General features: G+C 43.3%; 1 protein-coding gene across 1 annotated transcript; it reads right to left on the bottom strand.

Moving 5' to 3' along the window:
* Positions 1–512: 512 nt before the first annotated feature.
* On the bottom strand, positions 513–16,957 carry LOC115180805 (voltage-dependent T-type calcium channel subunit alpha-1I-like). Its single transcript, XM_029742955.1, has 8 exons — positions 16,673–16,957; positions 16,308–16,408; positions 13,862–13,985; positions 13,200–13,268; positions 9,005–9,183; positions 7,902–8,028; positions 6,611–6,736; positions 513–647 (listed from the first exon to the last, which is right to left on the bottom strand). The coding sequence occupies exons 1-8, from the start codon at positions 16,904–16,906 to the stop codon at positions 549–551; spliced, it is 1,059 nt and encodes a 352-aa protein (XP_029598815.1). The 5' UTR covers positions 16,907–16,957; the 3' UTR covers positions 513–548.
* Positions 16,958–17,680: the final 723 nt, after the last annotated feature.

Genomic DNA, 17,680 nt, shown 5'->3' with positions numbered 1-17,680 from the left:
TAAAATCAAGTGGTGATCCTAACTGACCTAAGACAGGGAATCTTTACTAGGATTAAATGTCAGGAATTGTGAAAAACTAAGTTTAAATATATTTGGCTAAGGTGGATGTAAACTTCCGACTTCAACTGTAGGCCTGTGTGTATGCATAAGCTCTCTTATGGTTGTTTTGGACTAATTGTCCCCTTAGAAAGCGCTGTCCATTTCATTGTGTTAGGCTTTGAAACAACATCCACAACGAACATGTTTTCCACTCAGTTTCAACCTGTTGGTGAACTTCTTTCAGTCACATGGATCAATCACAGTGGGGTGGATTTAAAAACACCATACTGTTTTGATGATAAGTGTTTTATGTGATTTTCCATCGCATTTGCATTGATGTCAGAGTGGTTAGAGCGACAACAGAGCCCTGAGTACCAGGGGCCGTTAGGACCTGATGCTCGTTAGTGAGTTGCGTACTACCAACACATATCCAGAGTGCATAAGAGGAGATTACCATGTAGAATTTGGTGTGGCGGTAACACGGTCACTGCAACAGCCCTATGTGTGTTCTACAGTACCTGTTGGTCTATGCCCACAGCATCCAGACCATGGTACATGATGTTGACCCAGCCGTCTTTAGATGCCAGCACAAACAGAGACATCAGAGCCTGGAGGAGACAGAAACACATTCTGTTTATTTACCAGACAGACAGTTAGTCTGGGATTTATGAACCCAACATCTCTCTCTCTCTCTCTCTCTCTCTCTCTCTCTCTCTCTCTCTCTCTCTCTCTCTCTCTCTCATGCTTTACTGGCATGAAAAACATTGTGTCAATATTGCTAAAGCAACAATGTATACAATACACAGTGTAATAAAATAATAAAGAATAAAAAATAATAATATAAAATGGTAGTAAATAAAAATACAAGAAAATAAACAAAATAAAAACAATGCAATTGTAACAGTCAAAAGTAGAAATATAAAAGGCTAAACATGGAAAACGAAACATTAACTAACTTATAACTGTCATCATCGCTATTACATCAGTACTACAACTACCACCATCATTACTACCACCATGATTACTACCACCATCACTAAACTGATATCATTACCATCACCCTACTACCATCATCATTACTACTACCACCATCATTACTACTACCACCATCATTACTACCACCATCACTAAACTGATATCATTACCATCACCCTACTACCATCATCATTACTACTACCACCATCATTACTACCACCATTATACTACCACCATCACTAAACTGATATCATTACCATCACCCTACTACCATCATAATTACTACTGATATCATTACCATCACACTACTACCATCAGCATTACTACTACTACCATCACTAAACTGATATCATTACCATCACCCTACTACCACCATCATTACTACTACCACCATCATTACTACTACCATCCTTACTACTACCACCATCACTAAACTGATATCATTACCATCACCCTACTACCATCATCATTACTACCACCATCACTAAACTGAAATCATTACCATCACCCCCACTACCAACATCATTACTACCACCATCACTAAACTGATATCATTACCATCACCCTACTACCATCATCATTACTACTACTACCATCACTAAACTGATATCATTACCATCACCCTACTACCATCATCATTACTACTACCACCATCATTACTACCACCATCCTTACTACTACCACCATCACTAAACTGATATCATTACCATCACCCTACTACCATCATCATTACTGCCACCATCACTAAACTGATATCATTACCATCACCCCCACTACCACCATCATTACTACCACCATCACTAAACTGATATCATTACCATCACCCTACTACCATCATCATTACTACCACCATCACTAAACTGATATCATTATCATCACCCTACTACCACCATCATTACTACTACCACCATCACTAAACTGATATCATTACCATCACCCTACTACCATCATTACTACTACCACCATCACTAAACTGATATCATTATCATCACCCTACTACCACCATCATTACTACCACCATCACTAAACTGATATCATTATCATCACCCTACTACCATCATCACTACTACTACCACCATCACTAAACTGATATCATTACCATCACCCTACTACCACCATCATTACTACTACCACCATCACTAAACTGATATCATTACCATCACCCCTACTACCATCATCATTACTACCACCATCACTAAACTGATATCATTACCATCACCCTACTACCATCATCATTACTACCACCATCACTAAACTGATATCATTATCATCACCCTACTACCATCATCATTACTACCACCATCACTAAACTGATATCATTATCATCACCCTACTACCACCATCATTACTACCACCATCACTAAACTGATATCATTATCATCACCCTACTACCATCATCATTACTACTACCACCATCACTAAACTGATATCAATACCATCACCCTACTACCATCATCATTACTACCACCATCACTAAACTGATATCATTACCATCACCCTACTACCATCATCATTACTACTACCACCATCACTAAACTGATATCATTACCATCACCCCTACTACCATCATCATTACTACCACCATCACTAAACTGATATCATTACCATCACCCTACTACCATCATCACTAAACTGATCTCATTACCATCACCCTACTACCATCATCATTACTACCACCATCATTACTACCACCATCATTACTACTACCACCATCATTACTACCACCATCATTACTACTACCACCACCATCACTAAACTGATATCATTATCATCACCCTACTACCACCATCATTACTACCACCATCATTACTACCACCATCATTACTACCACCATCATTACTACTACCACCATCACTAAACTGATATCATTACCATCACCCCTACTACCATCATCATTACTACTACCACCATCACTAAACTGCTATCATTACCATCACCCCTACTACCATCATCATTACTACTACCACCATCACTAAACTGATATCATTACCATCACCCCGACTACCATCATCTTTACTACCACCATAACTAAACTGATATCATTATTATCACCCTACTACCACCATCATTACTACTACCACCATCACTAAACTGATATCATTACCATCACCCTACTACCATCATCATTACTACTACCACCATCACTAAACTGATATCATTACCATCACCCTACTACCATCATCATTACTACTACCACCATCACTAAACTGATATCATTACCATCACCCCTACTACCATCATCATTGCTACTACCACCATCACTAAACTGATATCATTACCATCACCCCAACTACCATCATCATTACTACTACCACCATCACTAAACTGATATCATTACCATCACCCCTACTACCATCATCATTACTACTACCACCATCACTAAACTGATATCATTACCATCACCCCAACTACCATCATCATTACTACTACCACCATCCCTAAACTGCTATCATTACCATCACCCTACTACCATCACTACCACCACCATCACTAAACTGATATCATTACCATCACCCTACCACCATCATTACTACTACCACATCAATAAACTGATATCATTACCATCACACTACTACCATCAGCATTACTACTACTACCATCACTAAACTGATATCATTACCATCACCCTACTACCACCATCATTACTACTACCACCATCATTACTACTACCATCTCTAAACTGATATCATTACCATCACCCTACCACCATCATCATTACTACTACCACCATCACTAAACTGCTATCATTACCATCACCCCTACTACCATCATCATTACTACTACCATCACTAAACTGATATCATTACCATCACCCCTACTACCATCATTACTACTACCATCACTAAACTGCTATCATTACCATCACCCCTACTACCATCATCATTGATACTACCACCATCACTAAACTGATATCATTACCATCACCCCAACTACCATCATCATTACTAATACCACCATCACTAAACTGATATCATTACCATCACCCCTACTACCATCATCATTACTACTACCACCATCACTAAACTGATATCATTACCATCACCCCAACTACCATCATCATTACTACTACCACCATCACTAAACTGCTATCATTACCATCACCCCTACTACCATCACCATTACTACTACCATCACTAAACTGATATCATTACCATCACCCCTACTACCATCATTACTACTACCACCATCACTAAACTGCTATCATTACCATCACCCCTACTACCATCATCATTACTACTACCATCACTAAAGTGATATCATTACCATCACCCTACTACCATCATCATTACTACTACCACCATCCCTAAACTGATCTCATTATCATCACCCCCACTACCACCTTCATTACTACTACCACCATCACTAAACTGATATCATTACCATCACCCTACTACCATCATCATTACTACCACCATCACTAAACTGATATCATTAACATCACCCTACTACCATCATCATTACTACCACCATCACTAAACTGATCTCATTACCATCACCTACTACCATCATCATTACTACTACCACCATCACTAAACTGATATCATTACCATCACCCTACTACCATCATCATTACTACTACCATCACTAAACTGATATCATTACCATCACCCTACTACCACCATCATTACTACCACCATCACTAAACGGATATCATTACCATCACCCTACTACCATCATTACTACTACCACCATCACTAAACTGATATCATTACCATCACCCTAATACCATCATTACTACTACCACCATCACTAAACCGATATCATTACCATCACCCTACTACCACCATCATTACTACTACTGCCATCACTAAACGGATATCATTACCATCACCCTACTACCATCATTACTACTACCACCATCACTAAACCGATATCATTACCATCACCCTACTACCACCATCATTACTACTACTGCCATCACTAAACTGATATCATTACCATCACCCCTTCTACCACCATCATTGCTACCACCATCACTAAAGTGATATCATTACCATCACCCCTACTACCATCATTACTACTACCACCATCACTAAACTGATATCATTCCCATCACCCCTACTACCATCATTACTACTACCACCATCACTAAACTGATATCATTACCATCACCCCTACTACCATCATCATTACTACTACCAACATCACTAAACTGATATCATTACCATCACCCCGACTACCATCATTACTACCACCATCACTAAACTGATATCATTACCATCAATCCTACTACCCATACCACTACTATTTGGAATGATAATCACAACAATAATAATAACAATAGTAACAACAATAATACTAATAATAAGTAAGTTAGTGTTTACTATGCAGATGTTATTATCCAGTGTCCCTCAGGCTATGGCAGGCAAATATATATTTGGCTGCAAGAGGAGCCATTGCTCCTTCGCCCATGAGTATTTTATGTTTTTCCTTTGGGTTTAATAAGTAAAAATGTGGAATCAATGTAGTCATTTTTGTGAATAATGAATCTCTTGGTGAGGAATATTTATCATAGTATCTCTCTCTCTCTCTCTCTCTCTCTCTCTCTCTCTTTCTCTCTCTCTCACCCACTCCTCATAAATGTAGAACACACAACCATCAACAATTACTCTTGCTCTCCTCCCCCTTCCTTTCCCCCTCCCACTCTCTCTCTCTCACACACTTTTTCTCCCTCTAACTTTTTTTAATATCATTCTTTAACATTTCCCAAACACTATTCAATGTACACCTCACAAGCCAGCCTGACCCTACCTGTCTAACACCAACCTTTACACACCACCTGCCCCCTCCTACCTGTCTAACTCTCTCTCTCTGTCCATATCCATTCACACACACCAACCTTTACACAAAACCCTGCCCCCTCCTACCTGTCTAACTCTCCCTCTCTGTCCATATCCATTCACACACACCAACCTTTACACAACACCCTGCCCCCTCCTACCTGTCTAACTCTCCCTCTCTGTCCATATCCATTCACACACACCAACCTTTACACAACACCCTGCCCCCTCCTACCTGTCTAACTCTCCCTCTCTGTCCATATCCATTCACACCCACCAACCTTTACACAACACCCTGCCCCCTCCTACCTGTCTAACTCTCCCTCTCTGTCCATATCCATTCACACACACCAACCTTTACACAACACCCTGCCCCCATCTTACCTGTCTAACTCTCTCTCTCTCTGTCCATATCCATTCACACACACCAAACTTTACACACCGCCCTGCCCCCTCCTACCTGTCTAACTCTCTCTCTCTGTCCATATCCATTCACACACACCAACCTTTACACAACACCCTGCCCCCTCCTACCTGTCTAACTCTCTCTCTCTCTGTCCATATCCATTCACACACACCAACCTTTACACACCGCCCTGCCCCCTCCTACCTGTCTAACTCTCTCTCTCTCTGTCCATATCCATTCACACACACCAACCTTTACACAACACCCTGCCCCCTCCTACCTGTCTAACACCATCCTTTACACAACACCCTGCCCCCTCCTACCTGTCTAACACCAACCTTTACACAACACCCCGCCCCCTCCTACCTGTCTAACACCAACCTTTACACAACACCCTGCCCCCTCCTACCTGTCCCAGGTTATCAAAGTTGTATTTGTGGTGAACCCATCTGTAGTTAGCCTGGAGACAGTCAGACTTGTTGGTGATGTTCTTCACCTCTAGACCCAGGCAGTAGTAAAACTTCCCCTTGAACAGCTGAGAGGGGACAACAATATAGTACAGTTAGTCTGCTTATGTATACCCTTGATATGGGTTATAAGTGCATTATAAGGCCACATAACACTTCATAAGACATTGGTAGTAAAACCTCCCTTTGAACAACTGAGGGAACAATACAAGACATGAAGCAATGTTAAAAACACACAGGGAAAGACATGCACATAAATGAACCATTGAGGATGAAAGAAAACAAATCTCTGGTGGTCAACTACTCCACTTCTTTCAGCTCTTTTCTCTTCTGAGATCTACTCAGCATGGAACAATATATTACATGTCAGTTAGATTCAGATTTCAAATTCAGAACATCTTTATTGTCCTTCATGGTTCCATCAAAAACAGTAAGTCTTCTTCTTCAACTCAGTTGATTCATTACGACAGCAAAAACACATCCGAGGAGAGTCAGGAGGAAATCAGTCAATAACAGAATAGCTTTTTAAGTAATGAGATAATTAGGGAGTATGCGAACAGTGTACATAACACAGACAGACAGACAGACAGACAGACAGACAGACAGACAGACAGACAGACAGACAGACAGACAGACAGACAGACAGACAGACAGACAGACAGACAGACAGACAGACAGACAGACAGACAGACAGACAGACAGTATGGATTCTCTTCCTGGGTGAGATGTTATCACAGTTCAACCAGACTACTATCATCAGAGAGAACAGAAACATCAGAGAAACAGCATAATAACACACCTCAGATGGACTGAGAGGATAAAAACAGGAAGAAAAGAAAGGGAAAATAATGAAGAGTGAAGATAAAAGAGAATAAGTTCAATAAGAAATCAACAGACAGAAAGTCAAATCAAATCAAAAGTGTCTTCATCTCCACAAAACATCTTAAACACAGTCAGATGTGAGGCGTGGAGAAATGGACAACACAGCAGATTTCTGTTATGAAGTATAATAAAACTGGACTTAATAACTAACTACTGTTATGATGTACAATAAAGCTGGACTTATACAATAACTAACTACTGTTATGATGTACAATAAAGCTGGACTTATACAATAACAGTTTAGCTTTTCCCACACTAATAGTAAAGGCTGTGACTTGAGGAAAGGTAATCTGATCCTAGATCTGTACATAGGGGAAACTTCACCCCGGGAAGATAATGCCGTAGTCCTACCTGCACACCGAGGATGCCGAAGATGATAAAGAAAGCGCAGCAGATGAGGACGATGTTTCCTATAGGCTTCAGAGATGTGATGAGAGTCTCTACCACTAGCTTCAGCCCTGGAGCTCTACTGATCACCCTGACAGAGAGAGGGACAAAAAGGACTGGCTTGAGGACTTCTCATCAATCTGGTCATCATCTATGATTCTGCTGTGATGTATAACAGTGAGTAGAGTGACTGCTGTTAGCGCTGATATTCCAGTGTGCAGGAACCCTGGTCATGGACAGAACACAAGGTGTTCAGGATCACCCCCAACCCAGCACAATCAAACCTTCTTCCCCTAGTCAAATAATAATTCAGGTCCCTCAAGTGTGTTAGTGCAGGGCTGGAACAAAAGCCTGCACCCTCTTCAGGGTTACAAAGCTCCAGGGTTACAAAGCTCCATGGTTATAAAGCTCCAGGGTTACGAAGCTCCAGGGTTACAAAGCTCCAGGGTTACGAAGTTCCAGTCTTAGGAAGCTCCATGGTTACAAAGCTCCATGGTTACAAAGCTCCATGGTTACAAAGGGTTAGGACATACAACATGATATTGGCCAAGTCCAGCCTGCAGTGAGTCCCTGAGTGAGAAATAGTGGGAGTTACAATCACCTTTTGGTGTTTGGGTTATCAATCTGATGGTCAAGTGTTACACTGAAGTACATTGACAGACAGTTGCATTGCATAATGCTTCAGATGGCGTTCATTTCCAGACCAGATACAATGGACATCTGTTGTTGGTGGCCTATACTCCAGCAAGAGTAAAAGGTCTAACTAATATAAGTAAGCATCAGTCCTATATTTATGGAGTGAGGAGACATGTGAAAGGTCCACTGAAATACATTGTCATCATTGACAGACAGTTGCGTTGCACCATAATGCTTTACATCACACCATTTTCCAACATCAGTCCCTTAGCGACTGAAATGTTAGTGAACTATTAACAACATTATCTACCTTAATATATACAGGTTGGAACAGATCAGCCTGCTATGTCAATGCATTTCTACCAAACAGGTTTCCCTCAGGCAGCATTCAAATAGAATTTCCACAGATATTTCCAGTTAGTCCTCCCTACCTGAGAGGGCGTAGTGTCCTGAGCAGCCTGAGCACTCTCAGCACCCCCAGGATCTTAGCCCCGCCTGCCATGGACACAACAATGTCAATCAACGACACGAAGACCAGGAAACCATCCAGAACGTTCCAGCTGCTTTTCAGATAGGCCTTCTCACCCAGGTACAGACCCTTAGAGACCACCTGGGAGAGGGAGGAAGGGGGAGAGGGAGGAAGGGAAGGAGGAGAAGAACGAGAGAGACTTACAGTTTGTGAATTCATTTTAAGATTGCTAGGTGAGACAACCACATTTCACAGTCATAGTAAGTATATTTTCCCTCAATAAAAAGACAGTGGTAGAATCAGGTACGCCTTCTCACCCTTAGACACCGCCTGATGAGGGAGAGATGGGAGGGGGGAGAGAGAGGAGGAGAGGGAGGGGAAGAGGAGTAGGAAGGATGAAAGGAAGAGGAGAGAGACAGAGGAGAAGGAACAAATACACGAAAGAGAGAGTGGAGGCGGAAAAGGGGGGAGAGGTGGAGGGAGAGGAGGAGAGGATGATGTTGTTAAAGACGTGTTAGAGATGTTCACATGCCCCGTCATTTTGCACTTGCTGAGTACTTTCGCGGGAACAACTTTTTTTTTCTTCGTCTTCCCAGAAAGGGAGGGTGGTTGTGTGGTTGAAAGTGGAAATATATGTCAGATTCCCATGGCTTCCACTAGAGACATAGAAAAGAGAGGGAGGGAGGGAGAGAGGGAAGAGAGGGAGAGAGAGAGGGGAGAGAGGGAGGGAAGGGAAAGAGAGTGAGAGGGAAGAGAGAGAGAGGGAAGTGAGGGAGAGAGAGAGGGAAGAGAGGGAGAGAGAGAGGTGAAGAGAGAGGGAAGAGAGGGAGATAGAGAGAGGTAAGAGAGGGAGAGAGAGAGGAAACATCAAACAAAGTTGCGTGAGAAAGGTAGAGAGTGGAGGGAGAGGGAGAAGGGAAGAGAGGGAGAGAGAGAGAGACCATAGGGAGGTAGAATATTGACACGTTCAACAAGAGAGGCAGAAGTATTGAGAAAGCTGGAGAGAGTGATGGAAAGAAACAGAGAGGGAGAGGAAGGGTAAAAGGTTATTTGTCCAGTGGGGTGGCGCACGCACACACACACACACACACGCACGCACGCACGCACACACACGCACGCACGCACGCACACGCACGCGCACACACGCACACACACAAGCACGCACACACACGCACACACACACACACACACTTCTCTGACACTTTTGACACCAAACAAGACGCCAGGCAGCGCCGGAACTAAAACTCTGAGTGACAGCTCTGGGGGGGGGGGGGGGGGGGGGGAGAAATGGCAACAAACACCGGGCGTCATGCCAACTGTTACCACGGTGACCTGAGCAGGTAGAGTTCGATAGCCTGAGGGAGACGGAATGAAAACTGTGTTCAACTCCTACGCCAGGGAGGACTGGAAACTCAATGTTGACAAATGGAAGGATTGATCTGTAGGCCTACAGAAACAGCAAGACACCTGAAACCCCACCTCTTTAAGGAATACCTGGGATACCTGGGATAGGATAAAGTAATCCTTCTAACCCCCCCCCCTTTAAAGGATTTAGATGCACTATTGTAAAGTGTTTGTTCTACTGGATATTATAGGTGAATGCACCAATTTGTAAGTCGCTCTGGATAAGAGCGTCTGCTAAATGACTTAAATGTAAATGTAAAGACAACACATGCAGACATTCACACACTGATGACAGAGCAACTCCACAGAACAGAAGACAGTCAGGCTATTAACACATTCTCACTCTGTCAGCCATAGGAATCAATATGCGTGATGACGGCCGGAATGTTTTACTCAATCATTTTGTTCTATAATGGAATCTGTGCATTCTGCTGGTCTTCATGGTGATTTCATATGACAGTGTTTTACATCAATAGTTCAATAATCACACCTGGAGTTATACAGCACTATGTCTAGACATGATAAAAGACCTGGAGTTATACAGCACTATGTCTAGATATGATAAAAGACCTGGAGTTATACAGCACTATGTCTAGATATGATAAAGACCTGGAGTTATACAGCACTATGTCTAGATATGATAAAAGACCTGGAGTTATACAGCACTATGTCTAGATATGATAAAAGACCTGGAGTTATACAGCACTATGTCTATATATGATAAAAGACCTGGAGTTATACAGCACTATGTCTAGATATGATAAAGACCTGGAGTTATACAGCACTATGTCTAGATATGATAATGTCCTGGAGTTATACAGCACTATGTCTAGACATGATAAAGACCTGGAGTTATACAGCACTGTGTCTAGACATGATAAAGACCTGGAGTTATACAGCACTATGTCTAGATATGATAAAAGACCTGGAGTAATACAGCACTATGTCTAGATATGATAATGTCCTGGAGTTATACAGCACTATGTCTAGACATGATAAAGACCTGGAGTTATACAGCACTATGTCTAGACATGATAAAAGACCTGGAGTTATACAGCACTATGTCTAGATATGATAAAAGACCTGGAGTTATACAGCACTATGTCTAGATATGATAATGTCCTGGAGTTATACAGCACTATGTCTAGACATGATAAAGACCTGGAGTTATACAGCACTATGTCTAGACATGATAAAGACCTGGAGTTATACAGCACTATGTCTATATATGATAAAAGACCTGGAGTTATACAGCACTATGTCTAGATATGATAAAAGACCTGGAGTTATACAGCACTATGTCTAGATATGATAAAAGACCTGGAGTTATACAGCACTATGTCTAGATATGATAAATACCTGGAGTTATACAGAACTATGTTTAGATATGATAAAAGACCTGGAGTTATACAGCACTATGTCTAGATATGATAAAAGACCTGGAGTTATACAGCACTATGTCTAGATATGATAAAAGACCTGGAGTTATACAGCACTATGTCTAGATATGATAAAGACCTGGAGTTATACAGCACTATGTCTAGATATGATAATGACCTGGAGTTATACAGAACTATGTTTAGATATGATAAAAGACCTGGAGTTATACAGCACTATGTCTAGATATGATAAAAGACCTGGAGTTATACAGCACTATGTCTAGATATGATAAAGACCTGGAGTTATACAGCACTATGTCTAAATATGATAAAGACCTGGAGTTATACAGCACTATGTCTAGATATGATAAAGACCTGGAGCTATACAGCACTATGTCTAGATATGATAAAAGACCTGGAGTTATACATCACTATGTCTAGATATGATAAAAGACCTGGAGTTATACAGCACTATGTCTAGACATGATAAAGACCTGGAGTTATACAGCACTATGTCTAGACATGATAAAGACCTGGAGTTATACAGCACTATGTCTAGATATGATAAAGACCTGGAGTTATACAGCACTATGTCTAGATATGATAATGTCCTGGAGTTATACAGCACTATGTCTAGACATGATAAAAGACCTGGAGTTATACAGCACTATGTCTAGACATGATAAAAGACCTGGAGTTATACAGCACTATGTCTAGATATGATAATGACCTGGAGTTATACAGCACTATGTCTAGATATGATAAAAGACCTGGAGTTATACAGCACTATGTCTAGACATGATAAAGACCTGGAGTTATACAGCACTATGTCTAGATATGATAAAAGGATGCTAGTTTAGATGGTGACAGTGACTTCACGCTAGGCTGTGTGCCTGTGTGTATGTGTGTGTAGATGTGCGTCTGTGCGTGTGTATGTGTGTGTGTGAAGGTGTGTGAAGGTGTGTGACATGATACAAGGCAAGGCAAACGTTGTGTACCGTTGTGTTCCTGAGACAGATATTAGGTTGACACGATGACAGTCTCCATATGGAGAGAGAGGATATGAAGGGGTTTGTACAAGACATGGACAAGAGGAGTGAGTTAGAGGGGGACATCCCCAGGACTGGCTAGAGGCTATAGCTGGAGAGAGACATTATCTTTTAATTCTATCTAATTATCTCTCCATCATTAATGATGGGGAATTGATTAAGTGAAATGGACTGAGGAATAGAAAGAGGGAGAAAGGAGAGAAGAAGATGAGGAGGAGAGGAGAGACAACATGACGACAGCATGTCGGTAGATCTCTTTCCACTACAGTCCTAGGAAAGGAGAGGAGAAGAGAGGATGAGAAGAAAGGAGAAATTGGTACTTTACCTTGACGGTCATCTCAGCTACAAATATGGCTGTGAAGACATAGTTGGAGACGGTGAGGAATAGTCTTTCCTGGAGGGAGGAAGGGAGGGAGGGAGAGAGAGATGGGAGAGAGAGGTAGGGAGGGAGGGGGAAGGGGGGAGAGAGATGGAGCGAAAAATTGAGAAAGACAGATAATGCCAAGAAAAGTCAAGAGGGAGAAGGAGAATGACAAAAATGGAAGGACAGAGATAAATAAGGAGAGAGAGAGAGAGAGAGAGAGAGAGAGAGAGAGAGAGAGAGAGAGCACACCAGCACAAAGTTATCTTCTATCAAAAAACTTTGACACACTTTAGAAAAAGTCTCCAACCCTAATTTCTCACGGCTAAAATAGCTTCCAGATCCATCCTTATGAATTTAACATGGAAGCTGTAGGCCTACTGTCTGGGTTGTCCAGTGACAAATAATACACAGAGAATAATGAATGAATATGGATATGAAGCAGAGGTGTGTTTGTGTGTGAATGTGTGTGTGCGTGTGTGTGTGTGCATGTATGTGCATATAAGTGCTTACTTACATGCATGCGTGTGTGTGTGTGTGTGTGTGTGTGTGTGTGTGTGTGTGTGTGTGTGTGTGTGTGTGTGTGTGTGTGTGTGTGTGTGTGTGTGTGTGTACCCCAGTCTTACCAAGCTGCTCTGCAGTATCTTGGGTCTCTCCAGAGCTACAGTGATACAGTTGAGAAAGATGAAGGATAAAACTACGTAGTCAAATAGCTTGTGGGCTATAATGGACTGACATAGCAGTCTGAACCTGAGAGACAGGGAGGGAGGGAGGGAGGGAGGGAGGGAGAGAGGGAGCGAGGGAGGGAGAAAGAGAGAGAGGGGGGAGGGAGGCATGGAGGGAGGGAGGGAGAAAGAGAGAGAGAGGGGGAGGGAGGGAGGGAGAAAGAGAGAGAGAGAGAGAGGGGGGAGGGAGGCATGGAGGGAGGGAGGGAGAAAGAGAGAGAGAGGGGAGGGAGGGAGGCAGGGAGGGAGGGAGGGAGGGAGGGAGAAAGAGAGAGTGAGGGGGAGGGAGAAAGAGAGAGAGGGGGGGGGGAGGGAGGCATGGAGGGAGGGAGGGAGGGATGGAGGGAGGGAGAAAGAGAGAGTGAGGGGGAGGGAGGGATGGAGGCAGGGAGTGAGGGAGGGAGGGAGGGAGTAAGAAATAAAGAAAGAAAGAAAGAAAGAAAGAAAGAAAGAAAGAAAGAAAGAGGAGGGAGGGAGGGAGGGAGCGAAAGAAAGGGATGGAGGGAGGGAGGGAGGGAGGGAGGGGGAAAGGGAGAAAGGGAGAAAGGGAGAAAGGGAAGAGGGTAAGAGAGGTGGGACATAAAAAAGTAAGATTAGAACATGTTATTGTGCCTAGATGTTTGTGATGATAGCACCTGCCACCTACTGAAAGCTTTCATGTAAATGTTTATCATCACACTGATGAACAGAAAACAGTGAACCACAGCAAAACCTGCTTTCTAGACGGAGAGGAGGGATCGATACCTGGCAACCCTCTATTGATTCAGATTTGGCAACCCTGTCCCCTCTCTATTGATTCAGACCTGGCAACCCTGTCCCCTCTCTTTTGATTCAGACCTGGCAACCCTGTCCCCTCTCTATTGATTCAGACCTGGCAACCCTGTCTCCTCTCTATTGATTCAGACATGGCAACCCTGTATTGATCCTGACCAGTAGCTGGCATAGTAGCGCGCACACACACACACACACACACACACACACACACACACACACACACACACACACACACACACACACACACACACACACTTCCCTGTGAAAGCCACTTTATGACAGCCTGGAGCTGTGTTTTAGCAGTGGCAGGTGCAATCAGTCAAGCCTTGGGCCCCTGACGTTCCTGTGTGTGTGTGTGTGTGTGTGTGTGTGTGTGTGTGTGTGTGTGTGTGTGTGTGTGTGTGACACCAGTGTACTCAGCATGTAATGGAGTCTGGTAATAGCCAATAGGGAGAACAACACACAGCCTGGGACTAAAAGTGCTGTGAATTCTCAGGACTTTCTAGTGGGTCTGAAAAATAATATGCTTCAATGTTAGATAGTTTTTCTGGAAATGTAGTAAATCTACCTAGTATAATACAGCTACGAAGTCAAACCACTTTCTAGGAAATGGGTAGTGGTGGGTAGAGCCCTGTCCAGGCCTGGATTTTAAGCCCGAGCCATACCCATGCCTGCGACATTCAGAGCCTACTCTACCCAGGCCCTATTTCTTCTGCCAAATTTAAGGCCCGGCCCTGCCCTAAATCAGACGTAACTTCCATTAGCTGCTCCTCTCTGTCTGTAACTGGCTCCCTGCTCGCAGCTCACTCTGCATGCACTCTGATCATGGCAGCTCTGAGTCTGGGAGTATCCGTAGCAACGGCTGCGCTTGGGCTGCTCTGCTCAATGACGAGACATGAGACATCAGCAAGCTACCTTCTTCACTCTTCACTCCGACAAAACTCAAGGAACATGATGCTTTTCTGTGAAATAATCTCTCCTGTGTTAAATCTGAGGAGTTTGAAGCGCTCCTGACACCATGTTATGATCTTAGTCAGATAGAACTGTACTGCGCAGCAGAGCAAATGGTTTGTGAATAATGTCAGGGCCCGCCGGGCTCGGTCAGGTAGCAGCGCTATAGAGGTGGGGACTGTACCAAAATAAGAGCTTTAAAGGCAGACTCAGCGATATGATGTAGATGCAGAAAGTAAACAGCATAGTGGGTCAATTCCCGCTAATCTCAACGTCTCCGGTGCTGCTTGTGGTGACGTCATTTTCAGAACTATGAAATGCGATCAGGGCTATTTAATCACAAACCCTGGAAGAAATACTGGTTTTCTCCTCTACTTGGCAATTTAACGATCAATTCATGTCATTTAAAATACACTCATTTATTCTACGCTGACATGAGACAGAGAGGTCTTTATGTGTGTGTGTCTGGGTAACAAGAGACAGACAGGTCTCTATGTGTGTGTGTCTGGGTAAGGTCTTTATGTGTGTTGTCTGGGTAACAAGAGACAGACAGGTATTTATGTGTATTGTCTGGGTAACAAGAGACAGACAGGTCTCTATGTGTGTTGTCTGGGTAACATACTTGTTCTGTGGTGAGAAGAGGTAGACAGACCAGTCCTCTCTTTTCTCACACCAGTCAGGCCTGTACACCTCCATCATCTTCTGGATACGGAAACACATACTCTAGAGGAGGAAGAGAGGAGGAGGGGGAGGAGAGAGAGAGTGTGTGAGAGAGAGAGAGAGAGAGAGAGGGAGAGAAAGAGAGAGGGAGAGAGGAAATGTATTAGCAATAGAGCAAAATGGGAGGACATTCATGTCACCTCTGGTGGTAGTGTTTGATACAATGACTTGGCAGTCATTTCAGTCAAGGACATTTTTCCATCGAGTAAATACCCTCTGGGTAAACATAGACTATTCAGTTCTAGCCAGTCTTGCAGTAAAACTCACATAGTCTATCTCCTCATCCAGGTCCGATCTGTCCTTGGCCAGGTTCAGCTGAGGGAAGACCTCTGCTAGGAGTTGGGCAGTCTGGGGACCCGTAAGACCAATAGGACTAGGAGCCTTCCCATTACAATCATGGTGCTCCACGACCATACCCCCACTGCCGCTGCTCCCTCCCCCAGAAACACTCCTCATCCTGGGGTTGGTGCGAGGCGGAGGTCCCCCGGGGACCTGGAGCATATTTGGGAGCTCCAGGGAGAGAGCGCGGCGGTCCCGGTGCCGGATGGCATTGCGTCGTGAGAGGAGGGGGAGAGGGGGAGCGTGGTGAGGGGGGAGGTGGAGAGCGGGGGAGAGGAGGAACTCTTGCTCGGCCGAGTGGTAACGGGAGTGGGGGCTTCGGACACGGAGGCTTCCTCCCACCACACCCGCTCCCATCCCCCCTAACCCGCGGGAGGGACATCCCAGGCTGTTCCAGCTGGACCTGAGGGGAGGCAGAATGTGGTGGATACATGAAGAGTTCATAAAGTAGTTATAACTGATTCATAAAGGATTGATATGTTCCTGAGATGAATAGTGTATTACACAATTAATTATGGATCAAGAAGGTTACTTTGATGATTTAACAAGGATTAATAGAATATGACTGATTCATTAATTATCAATAAATGATTCATGAAGTAATCAAGTATTCCATTGATCTAACTATCTACCTGCGGTTCCATGCACTCTGAGGAGGGGGAGGGCGACCCCAATGGTGGTGCAGGGAACTGCGGCCGTGGTGCTGTAACCAAGACAACAAAAGACATGAGAAAATGAACTGGTGTTTGAAATGTATACGTTGGTAAATACATGATGTATATACCATATATACACCATAAAGACAACATTACGGACCCCTTTTGGCCTCAGACTTAATTTGTCGGGGCGTGGACTCTACAAGCTGCCATGTTGACTCGAATGCTTCCCACAGTTGTGTCAAGTTGGCTGGTAGTGGATCTCTACTCTGAATAGCTG

The sequence above is a fragment of the Salmo trutta genome, unplaced genomic scaffold (assembly GCF_901001165.1).
Source record: "Salmo trutta unplaced genomic scaffold, fSalTru1.1, whole genome shotgun sequence".
NCBI lineage: Eukaryota > Metazoa > Chordata > Actinopteri > Salmoniformes > Salmonidae > Salmo > Salmo trutta.
This window is presented reverse-complemented; position numbering and strand designations above follow the sequence as displayed.